Source organism: Embiotoca jacksoni, unplaced genomic scaffold, assembly GCF_022577435.1.
Source record: "Embiotoca jacksoni isolate LCO1_2020_lvr unplaced genomic scaffold, fEmbJac1.0.p SCAF_16, whole genome shotgun sequence".
NCBI classification, from domain to species: domain Eukaryota; kingdom Metazoa; phylum Chordata; class Actinopteri; family Embiotocidae; genus Embiotoca; species Embiotoca jacksoni.
Genome location: NW_027185296.1, coordinates 5011417 through 5036804, shown reverse-complemented (window position 1 = coordinate 5036804; position 25388 = coordinate 5011417). Strand labels below are relative to the sequence as shown.

Below are 25388 nucleotides of genomic sequence, written 5' to 3'. Positions count from 1 at the left end.
ACACAGAAACCCCGCCTGCTCGGTGTCTGTTGGTACTTATATCTAAACGTTTATCAGACCTTACAACAAACTGGTGGCGCACTTGAACGCTGATCCCACACTAATTACGTCGTATTTGCTTTGGAAGAAAAACCTGGGTGATCTGAGTAAAACAAAATGCCTGTAAGTGATGTATGGTTGTTTTTTTTTCTTTTTCTTTTTAAAAATCTCTGGTTAGAAATGTTTGGACCTGAAGAACAGTTCTGATTGGCAGAAAGCTGCTTGAATAGTCTTGAAGTGAGAAATACAATATAATAATATATAAAAATTAAGGAATGAAAATAAGGATTAGAAAGGCTTATAACTGCACGGGGATACGGTATTAATTTTCCACAATATGGTAATACAATGTTATCTGTACATGTAGTATAGACCTGTTAGGAGTCATGTCTGGACTTGTCTGGAAATGGTTGTAAACTTCTTAGTAGTAAATCATTCACCAGATTGTAGGGTGAGTCAGGCTATAACACATATTGTTAAAGCTGTTATTACGTCACCGGTTAAATTAAAAACAGGACTAATGTTGAAGATTGCTCTGCTCTCTGTTGCAGCTGGCTAAGGATCTGATGCACCCCAGTTTATTGGAGGAGAGGAGAAGACATAAGAAGAAGAGGCTGGTGCAGAGTCCCAACTCCTACTTCATGGATGTTAAATGCATGGGTAGGCACTGTGGGCCCATACTGCACCACACATATCGTTTTAATTTGATACCGAAAGCACTTTTATGTTATGTTGCATATTCTCATTTATCTATAAACACTTCCCAGGCTGCTACAGGATCACCACCATCTTTAGCCATGCTCAGACAGTGGTACCCTGCGCAAGCTGCTCTATAATCCTCTGTAGGCCTGGAGGGGGGAAATGCAAACTAACTGAAGGTAGGGAGAACCTCACAAACTGTTATTTTATTTTGAGACAATTTAGTTCAGTGTTGAAGGTTTTTCTTGCAAAGAGATACTGAAATTATTGATTTTTGCCCATCTAGGCTGTAGCTTCAGAAGGAAACACTCATGAACAGTAATGTGCTGAAACACCCAATGACAGGCAGCAGAATGGACCGCTGAGCCACTCTGTCGTGAACCCCCTCTATTTATCTTTGTCTTGATCTGGCAGAGTGAAATCTCTCCCCCCCCCCCCTGAGATTAACCAAGAATCATTTACATGCATGCACATTCCTGTGTACTCTGAATGAATTATAGAAATGTCAGATGAAGACACGATGAAGCACTTAATGTAAATTGACTTTTGCTAGTTTTGTTGCACGAGTAAAATAAGTTTCATAATCATCAAAAAGTTAAATGAGTCATGATTTCTGTAAAACATTTATTAAGTTGACATGGAGGGGGTGGTGAATGAAAGTTTTCAAAATAATGGTCTCGATCAAACTTGAGGCGCTTTCCACGGCCACGGTATGAGATGAAACCACGATGACCATCACAAACAGAAATAAAATATTTGAAGAATTAATTGTCTGTGTTATGTGTGTTCTTTGGTCTTGAGAGTTCCCCTGGCAAAAACGAAGTGGTGTGGTGTAAATGAAAAATAATTAAAAAAAAAAAAAAAAAAATCAAAGCAATAGAACTTCTCACATACCTAACATTATTCTACTATATACAATAAGTATCCATGGTTGGTAAAACTTGACTGAGCTTCCAGTGGTTTGGGGTTTAGCTCGCTCATGTAATACAATATATTGTAAATCTAGTACATATTGGCTACATCAAGGCATATTGTTGGAAATGATCCAGATGTTATCAGTGGTCAGGTCAAACTTAAGGAAGGTACTACAGACACTATTCAGCTCTCAGGTTCTGCAGATTCCCACAAAGAAAAGATTTGATGTCAACCTCATGTTAATCAGAGTTTGGCCAAAGAGAAGTCAAATTTTAACTACATGTAAAGAAATCTAAAGCCACTGAGCAGCATGTGCCTTGATTGTTTATTTATGAATGAGACCTTTCCATCGGGCCACCTGTCCATCGTGCTATTTAAACACTAACAGATTTTACAAGGTACTGCTGAGAGAGACGGATTATTGAATCTGTTGATTTACAGCCACCTATAATGGTACAAAATGATGAGAAAAAAAAAACTGTTGACTAACTTCATATCACCACTGGGTGGCACTTCAGAGCCACACTAACTCAGACTGAGCAGAGCCCAATGCCATCTGTAGCCTATGTATAAAAAATATTCAGACAGAGGCAATAATGTATGTGCGCATAAAATGTAAGATTGAGCCAGTTTAAGTGGTTGAGTGACCAAATCTGAGGTTTCTTTGGGCGGATGTACTGCCAGTTCTTACTAAACAAGTGGTCAAAAATCATTTCTGGAAAGACTTTCTGCAATCACAGCTGGAGATAAAAAAAAATTTTAAAAAAAGAAGCAATGGGTTCAAAAATGATTTCCCATCTTTTAAAAAAGAAAAGAAAAACAAAGTTGTGCCTTAGAAAAAAAAAATTAAGGGACAGGCATTAAGTTAATCCCCCTTTACTTGGGAATAAAGATTTTACAGCTCGAAATGCGGAATGGAGTCGAACGTTTAATGGAATGTTAAAGACGATCTCATCCTCTCCAGCTTCCTCTCTGTGTGTTTATAAGTTGTTCAGCTCCAGCAGGGTCTGGTCCAGGACTTGGCACATGCCCAGATTCTCCTCTTTGGCATGTGATAGTTTCTCTGGAGAGAAGAAGAAACGTGACATGATGAACCCTCAACCACCAGCTAATAACACAGCTCATGTCATGCCAATTTAATGTCCTTAGAAGGTTTGTCAAACAGCCTCCACTCGGAAAACTGCTCAGTGCTGTTTTACTGGACAGATGTTTTGTATAACTACTTTGGTTAAGTTGTGCCACAAGCAAAAAAAAAATTCAACCACAACACAGTGTCTTTCATGCATAAGGTGCTGACTGCTAGAAGACAGTCAGTGGAAGAATACAGTATGGATTTTGTAGAGGACTGGTGTGCGCTGCACTGTGGAGTCATTAGAAGATCCTACTTTGTGTAAATAGTGTTTGTATCAGTAAAAACACACATATCAGAGCCTCTTAAATTTGTTAGATTTAAACCCAGGGTTGTTAAGGGTCACAAGGGATTGCAAACTGTATTAATTCACACCAAAACCAAAGTCTCACCAGAAGAGCTCACCTTGTATGACTGATAATCAGATGGAAAATGTGCAGTAGCAACCAATTGTACAATAACAAACTGTTTCTTGATTACATATTTGAAATTAAGTACTCAGCTGAGGCTACACATTATATTTGTACTATTCTGTTTTACTATTTTACACCAATAGTCAAGAAAAGAGACAAAAGCTGCAAAGTAGGGAAAAAAAAAGAAATTTAATTAATCATTGTTTGCATTGGAAGATTGGCAGAAGGCACATATGATCCGCAGAGAGGAGATGAAGAGTCAGAAAAGACAGAGGCACAGTGGAGGGGAAGTGAGAAGCAAAGATGTCTACAGAGATGTCATGTCATTGAGGGCATGGTCCAGCTCCTCGCTAATGGCCTTGTACTTCAGCTTCTGAGCATACAATTCATCTGGAGGTCAGAGGTCGACAGGAAGTACAGGCAGGTGGCAAGGACAGCAGCGACACAAAGAAGCCAAAAGCGGGACGAGAATGAGAGACAGATGGAGGCAAAGAGCAGAGGGAGGAAGGAGAAGACAAAAAAAAAAAAAAAAAATAGGTCAGCCTTTTTAAAGATGCAGAAATGCTTGGAAGAAAAGAGTGATGCATATCTAATTCAGCTTGCAGCTCTTTTGCTTTGTGAGCTTTAAGCATTTAAGCCCAATGTCTCATAACTCAGTTGCCGTTCATCAACTAAATAATGCCGACCTAAAAACGTGAGCACATTCTGTCCTCTTTGCAGCGCGGCTGACATGAAATATTTGTCCTTTGGAAACATGGGTATTTTATTGGTTTGTCTTCGGTGAGGAGTTTCCAAATATTTGGTAAAGAATTCCTTCTTTTCCACAGAAAATGTTTCCACTGATGCTGAATTAGGACACTCCTTCAGGGATCGGTCTCAAGTTGAACTAAGTGATTTTGCACGTTCATGTACTGGTGGTTCATCAACAAACACATCTCCTAATTTACTGAAACTGAATGCATCGTTAGGTGCAGATCATCTGTTGTTTAGTTGAAAGCTAGTCCCGCTATAGTCTGCATGAATATTTGTCTTCATGTTGCGTTTAAAAAAAACCCGGCATATTTTAGCACAACAACAAAAAAAGCTGTAAATCCACAAGATGTTAATGCGAGTGTTACTGATCTCGTACCTTCCAGGTCATCAATGGACTTTTCCAGTTTGGCCACTGTCCTCTCTGCAAACTCTGCGCGGGTTTCAGCCTGGCAAGAATTCAGACACAGTAAGTCAGCAGCTCTCAAAAGAATCCAACATGCAAGACTAGAATAGAATAATACAAAGCCTTTATGGGGTTTCTGAAGGTATTATAAAAATGACATTTTCATATGTAGGTGCATTTACATATGAATCTGATACAGAGCTGCTCAAATTATTTCCTACAAAGAGCCAACAACTGATCTGAATGGAGAATAAGTTTTTAGTCCCTCTCTAAAATGTGATAAATTTTGCACAAAATGGAATATTATAAATCTAAAATAAAACGACAGAATAATTATAACATCTATCTTTAATTTTCTCCATAGTAATTGTATTACTGTGCAGAAGCTATTGTCAAAAACATAAAGCATCCATATGCTTCTTTTTGGGTAACTATGCGTGAGCTTGTCAAATGCCGTGGCGTGCCAAAACAAAGAATGTGTGGGCCCCAATTTGGGCAGCTCTGATTTAATAAAACAACAAGCTAATATCATCAACTCGTGGAAATACAATGAGAAGTGGGCCATAAAAATGGACAGTGACCGTACAGTCCATTTTTATGGCCCATTTTTGGACATACGTGAAGGTCCCTTGTTGAATTTGATACACAGATGGTGAATTGTGATTCTAGTCCTTGTGTCTTTTTAAAGTTTCATAATTCATTATTTTTTTTACTATTGTATATTTACTGTACTAAAAATGTACACTATTTGCTCAAATATACCAAAGAGATTCCTATAAACAGCTTCTCACCTCCTTCAGTTTGTCGGTCAGAACTTTGATCTCCTCCTCGTACTTGTCTTCTTTTTCTGAGTACTGTTAACAGACAGAAAAAGAAGGAAACAACATTAGCAAATTGGTGTCAGAAACATAAATACATACTCACACTTGCATAATGTGAACACACACACACATTATCATCCAAACATTATATTTGCTCTATGAGCTTTGGTGCCACTCCCTCTAAAGAATGAGTGTAAGACAGGAGTTAGAGGCACGACACAGACAAGGTGTTGGCCTGGCCTGGGAACAAGTTGCAATGCCAACTCTAGCAGGTCTGACTGAACAAAGCAAAGGCACAGCAAATATTACCAAAGGAAAAGTAGTCATGTGGTAAACCTGGCATGCTGCTGTGCTGCATGTCTGTGCCTGGGGAGGAATGCAGATAACAGCAGGAATGTGCTGCAGGTCTCTACTAGTTGCTGGTTCACATTTACCCAAACACCTCATAGGGCCATTAACTCTGCGTATCAGTGGCTTATTTGTCATGTGGTGGATAAGTCATTGTGCAGGCATATATTTAAGCAGCTGCCTATCAAAGGAGTTCAGGTCTTGAACTCCTCCTTATGTTTTCATCCTAACCCAAGGGGAAAATAAATGGCTGTGTTGTAAACACAGCCTGATGATAGACAATTATAATGGAGGTAGTCCGAAACAATACTTTGGTGATGTGGTCTCCCTCCCCAAGGGTAGCTCTCCCAAATTACTGTCCACTGAGCCATGGGAGCAGCTCAAATGATAGGATACAAGAAGATGAGTGTGTGCTGGGTGCCAGACCTGCTGTTCAGTATGTATCGTTGTATATTTAGGTTGTTTGTGTGTGTGAAAAAGGACAAATGCAGCTTCATAAACTGTCAGTCTGCTTTGCCATAATAGGAGCTATTATAATAAGAGAATGAAGTTTTACCACTGATGCATTTTGACAGGCCAAAACATTGTGAGAGTCAGAGAAAGCATCTGGACTTGTCAGTACACTTGACGAACACGTCACATACTTATCTTAAACATTACTGGGGGAAACATGAAAGTTTAACATGTGGAAAAACTCCACAAATCCGGCACCTCAGAAAGCTAAAACAATAATTACTACTTGTAAATGTATTTCTGATATTGCCTCTCACCTTCTCAGACTGGGCTTCTAATGACTTCAGGTTGTTGGTCACATTTTTCAGCTCCTCCTCCAGATCACTGGCTTTACTGTGGAGAGATACCGGTGCATACTTGATGTAAGAGCGAGAAATGAGAGCATGTGTGTATTTTTGTGTGCGTGTTTCTTTGGTTTACCATTCTGAGAGCTCGGCCCTCTCCTCAGCTCTCTCCAGCTCTCCCTCCAGGATCACCAGTTTACGAGCCACCTGAGACAACAAACATTTTAGGGGGAAATTATTAGAACTTAAAGCATGAATAAAATCAGAAAAGTAGGTAGTTTAAGATCAAGTTAAGGAATTTCAGTCTTTCGCCTGACTAACTCACACTGTCAGAGCCTCACCTCCTCATATTTACGGTCCGCCTCCTCTGCGATGTGTTTGGCCTCCTTCAGCTGCATCTCCTGAATCTCCATCTTCTCCTCGTCCTTCATCGCTCGGTTCTCGATCACCTTCATCCCTCTGATTGGACAGAATAGAGTGAGAGAGAGAGAGACAGAAATACATAAATTTAAGTTTTTATCAGGCCATTAAGTTCTTCCTGATGAAGGCGTATGTAGGTCGCATCACAGTCATTTTTAATACATATTGCCATGGAGAATAATGTCACTGTAATTCAACACAAACTGGCCCCACCAACAGCTCATGTTTTGGATCTCTATGCTGTCCTTTTCTCTCTCTGCTCTCCTCTCACCCCAACCGGTCGAGGCAGTTGGCCGCCCACCCCTGAGCCTGGCTCTGTCGGAGGTTTCTACCTGTTGAGAGGGAGTTTTTTCCTTCCCTCTGTTGGAGGTTTTACCCCCTTAAAGAGGAGTTTTTCCCTCCTAGCTTATGTGGGAATTGTTGAATTGTTGGGTTTCTCTGTATAATGTTGTAAAGTTATGCTGTAAGAACTTTAATGTGTTAAGTGCCATAAAATATCCTGTGTTGTAATTAGGCACAATATGAATAAAATTGAATTGAATTGAATTGAACTGAAACCCTACACTGTGCTTTGGATGGTTTTGAAGAAGCTTTGCAATTTACATTTTGGATTGAGACCATATGCCACCCATGCAATGACCCTTTCACAAGATTTAAGTACAATACACCTGAAGCATCCACAGAGCACCTGTATGTAAACACCACAGAGACCAATCAGCGCCTCTACTACACGGTCTTCTTTTTCCTGATGCTTCTTTTATGTGAAAAAAAACAACTGACCTCTCGCTCTCATCTGCAGCCTTCTCCGCCTCCTCCAGTTTCTGCAGCGCCGTGGCCAGTCTCTCCTGGGCTCGGTCCAACTCCTCCTCCACCAGCTGGATCCTACGGTTTAGAGCTGCTACATCACCCTCTGCCTGAGAAGAAAAAAAAAAAAGAGGAGGGGAAAGAGAGAACTTTAGCCATTCATTCAACTTTAAAACATCCAAGCTGGTCTCTCCTCCCCCTCTCCCACCTGCCATAAAAAACTAAGAGAAGGAACAGACACAAAGAGGGCATTAGGGGGGAGAAAAGTAAAGAGTTCAACAAATAATATGAACAGAAACTGTAACATGTAGACTTTTTTTTTACTTATCTGTGAAGCAAAATCAGTTTACTTTCAAATTAGTGTAAAAATGAACACTGAACAATGTATATGAAGACCAAATCAAGCAGAGTGACTCAATTCTTTAAAATGAAAGACTGTAAATTCAGATTTTTTTTTTTTTTATGTTTAATTTGTAAGGTTTGCACAAATCTTTGGAAGGTCGTGTTGAAAATGTAATGAGAAGACCAAGACAAGATTCAAAGTTCATCGAGGAATCAGGTGTTCCCTGGTGACGGTTCGATGTCCTGTCTACACAGGCTGTATTTCCTTGACAACTACCGCAATCACGAGTGTCTGATACGAGGGAGTGTACCACAATGGTCACTGACCGAGTTCCTCATCTTATCAAAAGTTTCCACCAAACTGAGGAGTCATTTTTAACCACTTCTGTTGTAAAGAAAGAACATTTTAAAACATGATTATTTATTCTAGGAATACTCAGTAATCATTTAAAGGCCATTTACCCTCTTAAAGGGCGTTTTCACACTCTCTGTTCCCCTGCTTATACAAAAGAAATACATTACTGTATAGTTCAGATAAAAAATTAAAAAAAACGTGAGTATTTTTAGTGTTTCACCCATTTTTATCATTGGAAAGAAACTATGCGTCATTTTGAGGAAGAGGCAACTACACAAACACGTAGTACAATGTCCGTAGAGGACTCTTATTCTGAAAATACCTCTGATAAAAATATCTAGATACAATCACCTGAATGTAACCATAGTGCTGTGACAGGGAAATAGTTTTGCCATCATCATTCCGTCATGCTCATCCTCAGTCACTAACAGACTGAATCCAATTAAAGAACTGCAAGTGAGCTCAAATACTACAGTACAGAACAGTAAGTGAGATTCTGTAATCAGTTCATCATGCTCTCTGGGGTCGTTCATGTTTCACAAATCAATAGCTGATGAATAATACGTGAAATGGAGCCAGCTGGAGGTCCTCTGAGAATCTTCTGCAGCAGTGGGGCCTACCTGTAATAAACTGTCTCTGATGAAACACACTGCGTCTGCCTGGAAAGTGTAATCCCCTTTAATATGTGAAGATCGCAGGACTTTAGATCTGAATGAAACTTTTAGAAAAACTGAATTTCCGGTGATGGTGAATGGAGAATTGGGTCAAGTAGGTAGGACAAATGAGGTTCTTCTCATCTGCCCTTGGTAAACAAAGGCAGAGAGAGAAGTAAAAGAAAGCAAACAGACAACTATACAAGAATGTCCTCTGGAGGCCAGAGTTTATCCAAACAGCATTTCCTAGGGAGCCGCATTCAAACTGAAAACCAGTCCAACGCAGTGTCTTAATACAATACAAAGAGGCTGTCTGCTGTTATAATCTAAGACAACTAAAACAGCGACATAACTGCACTTCTGAACTGTTAGAAACCTTCACTGACACCCACAGTACTCACACAAGTTTACACCCTACTCTTAAAGCGAAGCAGCTGGGGATTTCTTAAACAAGCAGACTTTATTCTGTGTGCAGTTGCAGCGCTGCAGTTAGTAAGTCAGTGACTCATTACCCAGTCACTCAGGTCACTCAGTCCAGAAGTCAGTTTGCCAGTCAGATCAACAGTCAAAGTGTCTGCCATTCAGTTTACAGGTAGGTGAGTCGTTCTGCTAAACGTTCAGTGAGCTAAAAGCATGGAAAGTCTCTTTCCATGCTTTTAGCTAAAGAGAAAGGATTGTGAATGAGAAGGAAAAATAACACCACAGAGAAAGAGAGAGAACTCAATGAAAAGGAGTTATTAGGTCTGTTTATGGTGAGAATAAATAGACTTTCATACCAGTCCAGACTTCCATTCTGTCATAGACTCAATATTTCAGGAAATGAAAGCATGGTTTCCTGCTTGTGGGCAGCTGCCTCCAAACTTTTTTCTTAAATTCTCAAGATTTTATCCATCTTGTCTCCATCTCATCTTAAACTGCTTACTAGCCAGTCACTCTTTCCACCGCTCTTTCTCCCTCCCTTATATTATTTTTCGTCCTCTCCAAGGTCTCTTCCCTGCTGCACCCAAAACTAACAGGGGAGGCTACTGATACCAGACAGGAAATGTCTGTCTAACTATCGCTGACGTGTCTTAAAACAGCCAGCACTCAACGGAGGAAAACCTAAACCAACACAGAATGAATGAAAAATCATAAATCGCTCAAAACATCTTGAAATCTCATTAGCAGTGTCTCTTACACAGGTCTCTATCTGTCGACACTACATCTGGCTGGTGAGAAATGCTGCACAGAATTCAACCTGGAGCCTGAAATAACAGATATCGTTACTTCCTGTGTCCTGAATGAAGCAATGTGCTGTGAAGAATACAGTCTGCACACAAACAAACATGCTATTCATGTGCTTTAAGGTCAGCTACGCTGGCACATCAGACATTGTAAGGCACTTCCAGACACACACATGCTTTGCAAACATGCAAACCAGACACTCATTCTGCCAATCTCCAACAAATACACACACATAATTAACAGCAAGCAACTGGCTTGCTGTAAATGTTTACTGTCAAGTAACACACAAACACACAAACACACAAACACAAAAACCAAAGCCTTTGCAAATTCCACTGTGGTGGTCGTTTATCTCTGGTTACAATCGAATGTGTGAAACCTGGTGCCTTATCTGTCATCAGACTTTCACTATCAGAGAGGGGGGATCCCCATAAAGACAGAGAGAGCTTTGTGTCAAGTAAAAAAAAGCTCATGTGCGTGTGCATGCTCTCATGCCTCTAATTCATTGAGCCGTGACCAAAGAAGAGAAGAGTTTTTCCAATAAATCCTGAGGGTACTGCAGCTATATAAAATCATTTAACCAGGGTTGGTGCAGCTACGAGAATATGCAGAGGGTTTGGATAAAAATAATAAACATAACATTACATAGTTCACAAGGAGCAAGAACTAAGTGGAATGACAAACCTTTATTACAAGAATAGAGGCTAACGTCACTTTACAAATGAGGATCTTTAAAAAAGGTGACAGGAAGTCAGCTGCCTGGCACCTTCATTTCCTCCCTTTGATTTTTCTTTCTCTCAGAGCTGGTATTCTCTCTCCGTCTCCATGCCCCTTCCTTTAGCAACCACTTTACATTCTCCTGCCAGGGACGCACACTGCCTTATATGGTAAAACAAACTATGGGGAATGTTTGTGGTGGAGTGTCAGAAAGATTGTGAGGCAACGAGCACAGATGGGCATGGGCATGGGCGCAAGCACGCACCCATGCACACACACACACACACACACACACACACACACACACACACACACACACACACGAGCGCACACACACACACACATGCATGCACACACACGCACATGCACGCACACGCACGTTCAAAAGACAAGCAGTTGCCGTGTTGTCATCGTAGCTTAATATATAACACCAACTTTCTAAGAGGGGGAATGGTGTCAGTAACTGTTGTCCACTTAACAGCACTCCTGGACCAGTTCCTGCCCTGCTAACAGACATTTAGCTTCTTTAGATTCTTACAGCTTCATCCTCACGCTCATATCTGTACACTAAATTTCAAGCTACCCCCTGCAGCTTGTCAGTTTAAAGACAGGAAACAGGGGAAATATACAGCCATGCTCTGTCCGAAGAAATTTGCTTGCCAGCCAAACACACTATTTAACACATTATATCTTATTTGTTTAATCGCCATAATAACCTAAGTGTAAGAGGGTTTAAAAGAGCCTTGTGGTCTACAAACATAACATGTTAATTAGGGAGCTTATAGGGGCTGATTTTTGGTAGATTAAAGGAAGCTTACTGGCTGAAGCCAGTAGCTGCAAATGTACCGTGCAAACATGACAGTGCTCTTGATTTTCTCATTTAAAGCTCAGCAAGAAATCTGAGTGCATTTCCCAAAATGTTGAACCATTCCTTTCACAGCCTGTTCATCAGTAAGTGACACAAACCACAACACGTTGGAATACAAGGTTCTCTGATTGGTTGACGGCTTAATACACATTTGCCTCCACAAAGTAAACAGTCTCCAGCCTGACTTGAAGATACGGCACAGTTCTGCTGGGAGTGATATGAGAAATACCTGAGTGTATTAGATGTGTTAGAGACAGGACCAAGGACAAGTGAAAGAGGAATCTAATTACTGGCTGATTCCAGGACAGTGGGCTAATGAGCTGCACAATGCTGTTGGGGTTCAGGGTAAGTTATTCCTGACAGGGCTGCTCACTACTCTCAATGTGAAAGTATGTGTGTGTGTGAGAGAGACAAAGAGTGTCAAAAAGTATGTAATCTAATCCTATAAAAGCTCTGGCATGCAAACACAGCAGCATGAAGTATAAACCAGTCATTCATGCAGTATGATATGTAAAAGAAGGTCATTAACCACACAGACAAGCATCGCAGCGATATCTCACTGTGCTCAATGTAATTTGCCACCATGTACTCGGACTTTCTGAAGGATCTCTTCAGCTTTGAGTCTTCAGCTCAATGTGTCTAATCCTAAACAGAGGCTGATTGCAACCATTAAATAGTGATTTGCCCTTTCAGGAATCCACAAAACTTGCAAGGAACCAAGATTTTTCTTGAGATGTGACAGAACTGAGAGTTTCCCTTCTTGTACTTCTTTTGGTGGATTTTGGACTGATTTAAATACCTGCAGGTCAAGTAAACATCCTAGCAATAAAACTGTTTATGCGTTTGTTTCAAGCTAAATGAGCACCATTTCCTCCTCCTTTCACCAACACACAGGCAGCACAAAACTTCACTGAACTGCATCACTGAACCTCCAAGACCCAGTGGACTGCATTTAAAATGGTTCAAGTTCAAACACTACTGCATGCAATATAAATGCAACATAAAACTCTATTATTCACATTATAGCATATTTAGCTTTGCTAGCACTAACTGCTTGAACGAGATACCGCAACCTTGGCCTGCATAATCAGCGAAGCCACAAGCCACTAACATGGGAGTGTTCCCCTGAATGCCAGGGACTGCCAAAAAGTATCAGCATGTGGCAGTTATATTGGGAAAGTTGAGCTATTCCCAGGGAGAAGGTCCAAACAAAACAGTCAAACCAGGAAGTAATTCTTTCCACAGAATCTGGTGGAGACCGTTGGAGGCCAGGCAGAAAACTCCACAGCTCAGAAGCTCACTACAGACGACACATCTAGCTGATGTCGACAGTTGAGGAAAGTTGTCCGAATAACAAGCATTTTTTTCTGAATAACTTCCTGCAATTGACTTCCAATATGAGCTGTAAGTGCGGTGAAAAGAGTGCAGTATGTAAAAACAACTTCAGTGTCGACCAAATTCAATTTAAATGTAATTACGGTGCTTCAGACACAAAAACAAGGCAGCAGACATATTCTATATATAGAGACAGACAATTTGAGATCAATAGCTGACACGCATTGCTATACAAAAAAAATAAAAAAAAAACATGGACATTAAAGAAGTTTTAAACTGTCACTGAAGTTGTACACCACTGACTGGGCTCAACATTAAGTAAGTACAAAAAGTCCACCACACACTAATCTTCCTGTTGATCAGGGCTGGAGCTGAGGGACAGGAAGTGTTGGGAGTAGAAGCACAGGAAATGCTGGACCAGAGTCGGCAGGCGACATCCTGGGAGGGACAGTGGTGGGAGGGTGTGTGGGAGGATACCTCAGTGAAGGTTTGCGTCCAGCTTCCCTTTTTCATTTAGTTATAGAAATAGATCTGTACACTACAAATTGCATTTCAGCATGCTGTGTGCTTAAACACCAACTGTCAACATGGTAACTGTTTGTTGTGTGTTGACAACATGACTGCACTGAGCACAGCTTAAAAAATTTCAAGAAAAGAAACCGATATTTTAAATTCTGTACTTTTTATGTATCCTATCGATCATTTAAATAAATCTATATTTAGTAGAAATATGTCTGACAGAAGCAGAAGTGGTCTCTCAAATGTTTTTCCATGTTATAAAAAGCAGCTAATCTGGTTCATCTGTGCTGCTCACAGTTTACAGGCTCAGGAGCAAAGTAAATCTGATCATATTTGACCTGACTCTTAGTTTAACTGCTGTGAAAACTGAACAGCTCGTTGAGAATAATGGCTGTAAATATAAGACATCTAATGAATGCATCAACACTGTCTCGTCGCAGTGATCTGACAGAGCTTTAAAGCATTACTGAATAGTTGAGTAACATCTCCAGAAGTGTCAAAAGCACATGAAAAATAACATGAAGCAATTACTATTATTTTTAAGTGAGAGATGTGGCCAGTGTTTCTCTATTGCCTCCACATTTTCACATTCATTACGCTCAGCAAGGTTCCTGTTTTGATCTCCCTGTGCTCTGATGAAAAGAGTTTTTGTGCTGAGGAATAACTCCAGGTCGTCCTAATTATTCGCATATGGGACCACACTAACCTCGCCACACAAATGCATTGCTCTGTTTGACTTTGAGTGCACATGGAGGGAGAAATGTGGCATCTGAAACTGCTTGTACATGCTCAGTCTGAAAGGAATTAAATGGAAAAATTTGTTACAAAATGTAATACATCAATCCCTAAGATAAAGGAGAACTGTAGCTCTCCCCCCGCTTTGAGCTTTGATAAACAGTATAAAAATACTATAATGTAGCAGTAAGTAGATAAGGTCTTTATAAGTATTTATTGGTGCATCTGACAATAACTTGAATTCTATTTGTGAAGCATTCATAACTGGATGCTGGTATCTAAACTGATAATGGATGGCAACATAATATGAAATAGTTGAAATTATGTAAAGTATTAATGCTCGCAGAGGTTTCCATTTTATAAAGTAAAGTACAGTCATACGATATGACCTTTTATTTGCTAACTACATTAATTACGTGTGCTTTAAACAATTTGTTCTGGTTATACTGCTTATAAATGTCACATGGACCATTTGTAATGTAATAGCTCTAAGACACAAATATAAATTTGCCAGCCAAAACTCTGATGGTGCATGTTATGTCTCTCTCTTTTCTTTTTTTTTTTAATGGTGGATATACATCAACAATAAACTTTTTGATAAACAATTTTCAATCTGTAAATTTAGTTTTTTGTTCACAACTTTGTGGCTCTTAGCAGTTAGCACTTATGCCTTACATGTGATTGAAAACACTAGCTACCCTAGCTGTTTGTTTTAATTTTACAAAAAAAGAAGACAAATGAATACACTCTGCCAGAAATCCTACACAATGAATTTGCCCATTTGCTTTTCCCACTTCAATGTTTTACATTCAGTGTATGCTGCAGTTTAGACATACAGATTTCACTGAACAAAACACTTATTAGCCATTATATGAAGAACAGATATCATCCATCAAGCAATCACGACTAGGGCTGCCAATAACGATTATTTTCATTATCAATTATTCTATTGAATATTTCCTTCATAAAAATCAATCAGTTGTTTGGTCTTAAAAATGACAGATAATGATGGGAAATTTTGACCAGTGTTTCCAATAGACCAAGATGCAGCCTCAAATGTGTTGTTTTGTCCTGACCAACAGTCAACAAACAAAAAACATTTAGGTTATTATCATGGAGGACTGAAGGAACCAGAAACTATTCACATTTAAGACTGAATGTAGCTACAAGAAGCTGAAATTTAGCATTTTTTCTTAAAAAAAAAAATACACAAAACAATTAAGCAATTATCAAAATAGTTGGCGATTAATTTTTAGTCGACAATCAATCAACTAATCGATTATTGGACTGATTGTTGCAGGTCTAATCACAGCATCCCCATACTTTGTGTTCAAGTTACAATGCTTTATATATCACAATCATATAGCAACAAACAGACAACTATGAAATCAAACTTGCTGTACTTCTTTTAAAATAAAACGTACTGATGTCAGTATGTAAGTCCATATCAGAATGATTAGCCACAAGCAAACGCCCACTTGTCCAATTAAAAAGGTGCCCTGTTACCTAATAGGCAGTCTGTAACAAAGGGGTAAGTCCTACAGCAGGCCTTCTCCTTTCATGGACTCAGCTTCTATATCTTTACAGCCACACCTTCCCCACCCACTCTCCTTGAATCTCTCTACTTCTCCTGTCATTAAACCAGCTCCTATGCAAAGGATATGGCACCATAAGCCATAAAGCAGCACGTGAAACAAGTCAAGACTGTTACTTAACTGTACAGCTAAGCATTTTTTTTTTTGGTTTTTTTTTGTTGCTCCAGCCTATATCTTTTTCTTTGTGAAGTCATTAAACTCAGAGAGAGGCAGGTGACAGACATACATCCAAGCATCTACACATTTGTGGAATTTCAACAATGACTTGTGCTAATTTCAGCCAAAGTTGAGCATTGCTGAAACTGTTGAGAAGTGTTAGCTGTGTGCTGAGAATAGGGTTGTAACTAACACGTCTTTTGCTGACTTTGACTGATTAATCTACCAGTTCGTAGTCAGCAGACAACACAAAATGCTCAGAGGGACATATTCAAATTTCTTGTTTTGTCCAAAACCCAAAGACAATCTGCTTACTACCACAGACGACTGAGAAAACCAGAAAATAATCACATTTTTAACGACATTAAAGCTTAAGTGATAATCAGAATTCTTTCTTCTGTTGAGTGACAAGTTGACAAAGTGGCTAATCTCTCAGCTCTTGCTAAAAATAGCTTCTTTTTTTTTTTTCCATACTGCTCCTCTGAATCCCTAATAACAGAGGAGGCACACTTAACTCTGAGCCCTGCATTTTCCTATCATCTGTGGAGGCAGGGAGGCCTGATGGCAAGGGCTTCAACCAGACAGCTGCTGCAGGCAAAATACAGTTTGCTGAAGTGCCACTTCTAGATCTATGTCAAGATCTATGTCTTGACATAGAGTGTGAAAAGCTTAGGTTCACTATATTGTCCCAATAATTTTGTCAAATCCTTCAAAGCTGACAAAAACTGATTAATAAGTACTTACAATTCTAATTAGCATAAGAGTAATTTCTATGAACAATTAATTCTGTCGTTAATCACACAGATGAATTAAATTGTGCAAAATATATCTCCAATGCTGTCTACGTAGTCCACATTATTCACTAGTTTTACAACGGCCTGTAAACCAGACACCACTGAGCATGCGCAAAGACCTGCAGGAATCCAAACTTTTTTTCATTTGAGACCAACGCCTTGCATTGTGGCACAATCACGCCCGCGAATGAATCAATGACATCAACCGAGCTGAGACCTTTTTTTTTTTAATAGCCTGAGAGGTGAATAGGCAGAAGTTAACACCACCTAGTCAGCCTGACACGTGAAAAGCGGAGCGCAGCGGTGAAAGAGGAGGTTTTATGAGCGAGAGAAAGATGTGGAAAAAAAATAGTTGATTGTCTCACTTTCTCTCGGAGCTCCCGTTCACTATCCAGTTCTCTCTGTAGGACCTGAGCCCGGTCCTCTGCGTCGTCGGCCTGCTGCTGCAAACACTGAATCTTCCTCTTCACAGCATCCAGAGAGTTCACACCTGCCATTGTTTACTGATTTCTTACTTAATTTAAGACTACACGTAGAAAAAAAAAAATCAGTTAAGACTATCTGTGGGTTGTGCAAAAAAAAAAAACGTATGCTACTGATTCCTGCTTGTTTGGTCTATTCAGGATATAATAAAAAATAAAAATGACTTTGCTCGTTGATTTTTTTTAAAAAAAAGGAAAAACAAAATCGATCTCCGTCCGGGGCCAAAGTCTTTGGAATGTAAAAGGAGTCGTACAAGTGCAGCGAAAGTTATATAACAAGGAAGTGTGAGTGTCCAGGTGTTCTCCAAATGTTTCTTCTGCTCTGCTGCAATGAAAAGCTCATGGGCAGTATTGGAAGTTGTCCTCAGGAATGTGCGTAGCAGTTTTGGTCCGGACACTTGGAGTTTGAAGAGGATTAGAAAAGCTGAGCGGAGAGGAGAGCTGAGAGCGCCAGACTGTGTGCCGGAGGAGGAGAAAGATGATCGGGACGATGAGGTCAGAGAGGGCGGGGCGTGTGTGTGTGTGTGTGTGTGTGTGTGTGTGTGTGTGTGTGTGTGTGTGTGTGTGTGTGTGTAATAGCTTATCCCTGTGACCGATGTGATCACGGCGACGAGCAAAAGGAAAGCAAGGATGAATTACTTTCACTTATTGTAAAGGCACAGTGCCCATTGTTTAGTTGTCACACACAAACTTCAGTAAGTCCAAACTTGATTTGACAGTTAAATTTCCCCTTACAGTCTTATTGAATGTGGAGCTGGAGGCCCTATCACTGGCCCCAGGACCCTGGATCTGACCTGGCCCTGATGAAGGGTTTGAGTGTTTCCTCTCCCCCCCAAAAAACCAGTCAATTGTATTTAGTCTCGTTGTGTCGCTGACTTTAAATAAACATGATTAAAATGAGTGCAGTTTTGGAAAATACCCTGAATTAAGGTATCAAAATCTGTTTCGGGTAAGTCAGCGTTGTGTATCCCTTTCTGAGTGGTCAGATTGTGCTGCATGCTACACACATTATCAAATCTTTGGCTTTTCTTGGGAAATATTGGAGGTCATAGTCTTAAAACGCTGTTCAGATAAAACAAAGGGACAATCACTTTCCACTCATCCTCTCACCAAAGAAACATAACAGGTTGATTCCCACTGACTCTCAAAATGACACATTATGGCATTTGAAGCGCCCTCTATAGAAACAACATGTTCTCACCTGAATGACAGAATATATCATTCGACCATTGGACAGATTAGGCCTACCAGACCTTTTGTGGTCAAGGCCACAATGATAAGCATGTAATTAATGTTGTAGCAGTCGCAGTTTGGTTATGGTTTTGGAAACGATCACGGTTTATATCAAAACAACAACATTTGTTGTTACATTACATTGTGTAAAAAAGGTCAATGCTGACTTTTGTTTTTGGTCTCCTGGGTGAAAGTCAGTCCACCCAACCACCCCGACCTCCTCCCTACACAGACTTGTCACTCTTTATACTCCGTCTGACTTCTCCTTTGCTCCACTAGAGGTTTTTCCACTTCACAGCAGCTCATAAATATTCAATCTGTGACAACAAACGGAAAACAAAGAGGCCCTAAGCTGGAGTAATTATACAATATAAAAATATTTAGTTTTTAAATTCAGTGCATTATTATACTCCAGGTTTGTGGCTGAGCAGTTAAGTTTTTCTAGATGCATTGTGCATCATTTTACATGTACACATGCCAGACCCTGTCTGGTTAACAATTGTGGTGAGCTTTGTAATATTGACTGTATTTCAAATAAAGGAACGTGTGTGAGTGTTTGTTCTTGAAGCAAACAAACATCCTCTCCCTCCTGCCCGCTCGAATATGATGTGCATTGTGTGGGTGTAAATCAGATTTATGGTCCATCTTCCACGTTTCGCTGCCAGCCCTGCCTGTGTTTACCCTAATCGTCTCCTATTCACACAGTCAGCCTGAGAGCAAACATGTTGGGTGGACGGACGAGTAGGACAGCAGATTTCAGCTCAAATCAGGTTCAGCTCAAATTCAGTTCTGCTGTTCACAACAAGAGTCAGTCTCATGTGTCGATTGAGCCTCTCTCTCTCTGATTTGCCCCTTGCACCGGAAAAGCTGGAAGCATTGATTTCATTAGACACAGGAGTGTGGGGCTTTCTGTTTGCCTTGGCTGCATTCCTCACATACCAGAGCCCCCCCTGCCTGCTCTCCGCTTTCTCCGCCTGGCTGGCAACCGCAGACCAGCTTTCCTCCTAAATCTGCAACTGTTGCTGCTGTGAGTAGTGTTATCATTACCTGCACCAAGACACCACCTTTAGTTTTCTGCATCCTGTTGTAATATTGCGATCTAATTTTCCTAAAGACAGGCTCTCTCTGGTTTCTTGAGCTATAGTGATGAACAGTGATGACCTAAATATCACCACTGCTAGGTGCCTTTTTTTTTTTTTTTTTTTTTTTTTTTTTTTTTTCATGAATCATAACTGAGTGCTTTTGGACTGTTGGCTCGCTGTTCTGCTTCCCCATTCACTTCCAGGCCTCCAATCTGGTGTGAATTCAGATGTGTAATGACTTGACTGCTGCCTCTAATAAGTGACATGTGGAGGGAAAGTCATGGAGGTGGAGAGGAGCAGCTTTACTACTCGTGATGTTGGTGTCATTGTTACAGAACTTCACTGTAAATGTAAATAAATTTCACAGCCATCATCTATTTTTTTTTTTTACCAAAGCTGGCATTGCTTGAGTCCCCTTTCCACCCACTACAGGACACCCAAGAGTGGAGCTACACCTAGTCAGGCTCAAACCACAACTTCAACAAGTATGTTTTCCAGGGGCCCACTTGACCCACTTTACATGTGAGGCTTCTCAGAACTGTTCACAGAGTTTATTTAATCACTGTGTGAGGATAATCCAGCATGTCTCAACCTCCAACTCTGTGTCTCCAATGCAGGCACTTCCCTTCCCTTTGTGTAGTACAACCCTGCATTTCCCTGGGATATCCTCCATGAAACTCAAACAATACCACATCTTGGTGGAAGGTGGGTGAGTTTTTTCTGCATGACACTTTTCTCTCTGGGGTCGATTTGCTTTGTAATCTTGTTAAAATGACTTCCTGGATTCTGACTTGTTGTTAGCAAAATTTTATTTTATCTTTATCTTGGACATAATTAATTTCCTAGAACTTTGATTGGCTCCGACTTCATCTCTTTCATTCTTTCCCTCTCTCTCACGCACACAACAGCTATGCAAAGAGGAGTGCCAGAGGAACAACCACTGACAGATATATAGCCCTGTGGTTTGCGGTGTTGGCAACAATCTAAAACATGACCTGCAGCTGATTAGCCACAGGACTGTCAGTTTTAATGTTCTGCAACATTTACTGAATAATTATTTGTGTACACAAAAATGTTCTCACAAATTTGAAAATAGTTTATGAGATTCACGCAGGATTCTTCAGTGATGGAAAACCTATTCAGATCTTTCCTTAACAAAAAAATAACAAAGGTTTTTTTTTTAATAACCCTATCTTCATGTCTGCTTGATGCCAGCGGGTCAAAGCTACATTAAGGCCAATTCTTGATTTCCACATTTGCTGACCAATGCAAACTTTGAACGCGGACAGTGGACACATGGTGCTATTCAAACTACAATTTAAGGTATGCGTTGGTCTGCTACGTAGATGCGAGTTGCACAGTAGGTGAACATAGCACAGGACAACTCAGAGCTTCCCACTTTGTTTCAGGACCATCGATGAAACGCATGTAAAAATCAAAGCACCTCCACAGTCGAGCCGATTATCTCTTCACTAAGGTGGAGGTGGGAGCCTTCGGTCATGAAAGTGTTTGTGGCATTGAGGGGAGTTTAACGTCATCTGTGTGCTTCACTCTTTTAATGATTAACCAAAAAGGATGTGACACAGCAAATGTTAAAAAAATAATAATAATAATAATAAAAAAAAAAAGCTTCTTATAGAGGTTAACATCCATTGTATTCCTGGCGCATTCGTAGTCGGAGCACTTGGAGTGTGTACAGTCCACGAGGTTACAAATGTCAGGCCGAAGCATGGACCCTAATTATTAACTATAACCGTAGTTATCACATTTAATCAAATGTAGTTGATTAAACACAATGAAGGGGTATAGAATGGAAAAACTCAGGGAAGGTACAAGTACCTCAAAATTGTACTGATGATGTACAGTGTTTGGGTATATATTTAAGCCATCTGCAAAAGAGTGAAAAGCAAAATGACATATTTGTATTTTTGTCACACTGGTGTCATATAAAGCCTGCATCCATGCAAACTGTAGTTGTTGTCCAAACGAACACAACATACATTTAAATAAGTATAAAGATCCCTGAGAAATGACATGAATGTATGTTAGACCTGTAAGATGAAAACCGATGTGTTGTGATAATGCTCTCTGCTCTGGTTTGCTGGTTTGCAGGACCTGAGTGAGTGTGTGTGTATTCAGTGTGTGTGTGTGTATGTTTGGGTGAGGGATTACAGTTTAACCATGTGCTCATCTTTCAGGAGTGGGTGCACAGGAATGTAACAGTCGTCTCTGAAGTGCTCCAAATCATTCGCATTGGATCAAAGTGAAGCCACAGCTGGAGCAGGCTTAGAAACAGTCCAGCGGTGGAGTAATGGGCCGTAGTTTTCACGAGTGCCATGATAAGGTGTGTGATTGTGTGTGTGTGTGTGTGTGTCTGTGGGCACACGTGTGGGTCACAGTCAGAAAAACAAGTAACTGATGACAGTAGAAGAGGCCTCTTGTCAATATTCAGTCTCTCAGTGTGAAACAGTGCTGCATTGTTATTTTACGTTTCATTTCACCTTTTCGATCAGGTGATGTGAAACTGAGTAGACTGTGTTCGTATGTGTGAGTGTGCGGCCCGTCACTCACGTCGGCAGCTGTCTTCTCAGACAGTTCCAGTTTCTCCTGAGCATCTTTCAGGCCCTCAGAGAATTTGTCCAGTTCATCCTCTGTCTGCTTCATCTTCTTCTGGAGGTCCAGCAGCTCTTCCTCCATCTGCAACAGGAAAGACTGTTAGTTCTATTGTGTTCTACTTTTTCACCCAACACATCTCCCCACTTTACCCCGCTGGGATTAAAATTGAGTGTGAGATGCCGTCCTCGTTACTGCTAACGTACCTGTTCTGTTCTGTTCTATTCTATTCTATTCTATTCTATTCTATTCTATTCTATTCTATTCTATTCTATTCTATTCTATTCTATTCTATTCTATTCTATTCTACTCTACTCTACTCTACTCTACTCTATTTTATTCTATTCTACTCATCCAAACTGTTTTGACAGTGTTGGGTTGTATAATTTCGTGGCCTTTGTCAGAACACCGACAGAATTATTTGTTGAAAACTTCTCTTAATTTAGATTAATATCACTCTAACAAAGATAAAAGGATTGTTCTGAACCATTCATTATTTTTACTCTTACAACTTTCACCAACCTTAAAAAAAAGACTATTGAGTAAAATGTTGGATCAGATCCTTATAGTATTTTGTTTTGTTATTGTGTTTGTATTGTGTTTAACTAATGGCTCAGTCTGACAGAAGGTTATTGAAGCCGAGGTGTTTAACGTCAGGCGGCTGATAAAGCAGCGGTGACTGATTTGAGAGTCTAATCGCGTTTATGATATCTGGGAACATTTAAACGGTAATGGTTTACTATCAGTCTCCCCTGTCAAGAACGCTGCTATGCAGAGCCTAATCCTCTTTCTAATACACATACACACATGTGCACACTCACAGGGTTAAGTGCTCCCCCAATCAGTGTTCCCCTCTGAGCCCATGAAGTACATCTGATAATCCAGCTGAATTCCTCTCTGCCATTTTCTCCTGGTGTCTAAAAATACAGCTGTTATCTGTGAGAACACACAGTCACCTAGAACCAAAGGTCTGATATGTGTGTGTTTATTCTCCCATTTGTGTGACTACATGTGTCTGCATGCTTATTATGTGTGTGTTGTCTCCTGTGTGTTGGATACACCTGTCAAATATGCTTCATGACGGACGTTCACTCAAACAGATAATCCATTAACTTTCTTTAAACTGTTCCATTGGGGGGTGGATGTTACCAGATTTTCCTCTAATGAAGACCGAATCCTGATCCTGGCTGGTACCAATGTGAGAGTTAGTGATGACCTCTCTTAGATTTCTCTTTGAGCCTCAATGTAAATAGCTCTAATACTACTGTTCCTGTTCAGCCTTTTTAGTATTTGTGGATTGTGCTTTTTATAAAATGGTGCTCTAACTCTAGTTTGCTGCCATAAAAACCCATGTTTATGTGATTTTGTGCATCAATTAACCTGCATGATCGAAGTTTGTGTTTGCAGTTTGGGATGCTTGGATTTGTTCTTCCACTAATGGTAAACTTTAGCTGTAACTGCATTATTATCTCATGCAACACAGAAACTAAAGAGAGTGTTGCCTCAGCTTTTAGAAAACACTGAGTTTGTGTGTTTCATTTATTGTCACAAACATGTGTTAAATTTGCCATTCAGGCTCTGAGCCACTGCCAAAAAACACTCCCAGAACGTTCAAACATTTCCCAGCAGTGATAAGTAAACCAGTAAATTGGCTGAGGAGAGTAATATAAATAAATGTGAGAGGTGTTTACAGGCTGTTTCCTTCAAGTTATGTCTGGTATGGTATCAATGTTGTGATTAGCTTAAGCATTGGATAAAGAGAAAAGCCTTTAAAGAAAAGCACATGGGCTCGTCTTACACTGTGAGTGTGGTTATTTCTTTTTACATGAACAACTTTTTAATTTAAGATCTATGTACTTCTCCAGTTGCAACTAAATAGTGAGTCCTTAAACTAAAAGGTACTAATTTGTCTACTGCCCATCATTTTAACCTATACATGTTAAGTAATATACATTTCACATTTAGGTTTTTCAAAACTAACCAAGAGCCCCCTCCTCTAAATTCAATTTCTTGCATATACACCAGCATCACTTGTGACCCATCTGTCTGTCTCTATCTCTCTCTTTCCCCCCACCTGCTTGCATTTGTCCTCTGCTGCCTTCTTGTCCGTCTCTGCCTGCTCTGCCCGGTCGATGGCGTTCTCCTTGTCCAGTTTCAGCATCTGCATCTTCTTCTTGATGGCCTCCATGGTGGCTGCTTGTTCGGATTAACTGCTCAGAGATGTTGAATTGCACTTTCAAAAAGTCTTGCCTCCTGTCGTGTTGAGATGGAGGAGGTTCAGCCCTGCGTGCACTACTGGAGAGAGCCAGAGTCCAACAAAGCTGCAGAGAAACAGAGACAGACAGAAAGGGCGAGACAGAGGGAGGGAGACAGAAAGCTGTGAACAGAGATGAGGAGCTGAACCCTATATGGGTAGTTATTTAAACTGCAACAGAACCTGCCCCCAGTCTCTGGTGCCCCCTCCTCCTCCCTTGTTCTCACCCCCCTTCCCTCCATCCATCCTTTCTCTCCATCCATCTCCTCTCTGTCCATTCCTCCTTTCATCCCTCTGCTCACCACTCTGCGTCCACTCCATCCCAACTCCCTGACTATGACTCTCTCCGACACGTACTCCACCCTATCAACCCCCCCATCCAAGCTCTTTCTGAGGTATGGTCTGGCTGCTCCGCTCCTGTCGCTCACTCTGCAACCGTGGCTGATCTCCTTATTTGGATTGCTGTGTTTCCTCACAGAGGCAGAGAGCAGACGGGCAGGTCCTGTTTCCACGTTTAACCTCCTGTCAATGGCAAACAGGAGCTCACACTCGAGGCCTTTAAGAGTGTGTATATTAGACAATGAGAGAGAGACATTTAACATAGAGGGAGGGAGAAACTTAGAGATACATAAAAGAGGATAGAGAACGTAGGAGGTAGAGTTCCCATGTTGTGATTTTGCTGTCATCAGAGGCATTAAAGTTGGAGGTGTTGCCCTCTCCGAGTCCACTATTATATTGAGGAGACTTAAACTAGTCAAACAGAGACTCTGATGCTGTCTGAAAGAAAACTATAAAACAAGCTAGCATGGAAAACAAATGCAAACAAAGCTACTTAAGGATTATGAAATGAGTCATATTTTTTCAGGGATTCGTCTGTGTCATTCAGTCAT

General features: G+C 40.4%; 2 protein-coding genes across 6 annotated transcripts; one reads left to right on the top strand and one right to left on the bottom strand.

Annotated features, from left to right (window-relative positions):
- The first annotated feature begins 43 nt into the window (after positions 1-43).
- On the top strand, positions 44-1611 carry LOC138198784 (small ribosomal subunit protein eS27-like). 2 transcript variants are annotated; one of them, XM_069150411.1, is made up of 4 exons: positions 44-162; positions 591-699; positions 807-917; positions 1025-1611. In XM_069150411.1, the coding sequence occupies exons 1-4, from the start codon at positions 157-159 to the stop codon at positions 1051-1053; spliced, it is 255 nt and encodes an 84-aa protein (XP_069006512.1). In that variant the 5' UTR covers positions 44-156; the 3' UTR covers positions 1054-1611. The 2 variants fall into 2 exon arrangements, with proteins under 2 accessions (XP_069006512.1, XP_069006511.1); XM_069150410.1 differs by having other exon boundaries at positions 44-171.
- tpm4a (tropomyosin 4a) lies at positions 1349-24553 on the bottom strand. Of its 4 annotated transcripts, none has more exons than XM_069150406.1 (9): positions 24319-24543; positions 22203-22328; positions 7518-7651; positions 6659-6776; positions 6454-6524; positions 6291-6366; positions 5143-5205; positions 4325-4394; positions 1349-2716 (listed from the first exon to the last, which is right to left on the bottom strand). In XM_069150406.1, exons 1-9 carry the CDS (start codon positions 24430-24432, stop codon positions 2634-2636), a joined length of 855 nt encoding a protein of 284 aa, XP_069006507.1. In that variant the 5' UTR covers positions 24433-24543; the 3' UTR covers positions 1349-2633. The 4 variants fall into 4 exon arrangements, with proteins under 4 accessions (XP_069006507.1, XP_069006506.1, XP_069006508.1 ...); XM_069150407.1 differs by lacking the exon at positions 1349-2716 and adding an exon at positions 2754-3585 and having other exon boundaries at positions 24319-24553; XM_069150405.1 differs by lacking the exons at positions 22203-22328; positions 24319-24543 and adding an exon at positions 17200-17783.
- Between the last annotated feature and the right edge of the window lie 835 nt (positions 24554-25388).

Excerpts from the sequence above, each read along its gene's own strand:
- LOC138198784 (XM_069150410.1), top strand. Across the intron at positions 700-806 it reads CATGGATGTTAAATGCATGG|GCTGCTACAGGATCACCACC; the intron begins GTAGGCACTGTG and ends AACACTTCCCAG. Across the intron at positions 918-1,024 it reads GAAATGCAAACTAACTGAAG|GCTGTAGCTTCAGAAGGAAA; the intron begins GTAGGGAGAACC and ends TTGCCCATCTAG.
- tpm4a (XM_069150407.1), bottom strand. The coding sequence starts at position 24,432 with ATGGAGGCCATCAAGAAGAAGATGCAGATGCTGAAACTGGACAAGGAG. Across the intron at positions 22,329-24,318 it reads CAGAGGACAAATGCAAGCAG|ATGGAGGAAGAGCTGCTGGA; the intron begins GTGGGGGGAAAG and ends TTCCTGTTGCAG. Across the intron at positions 6,525-6,658 it reads CGGACCGTAAATATGAGGAG|GTGGCTCGTAAACTGGTGAT; the intron begins GTGAGGCTCTGA and ends TTGTTGTCTCAG.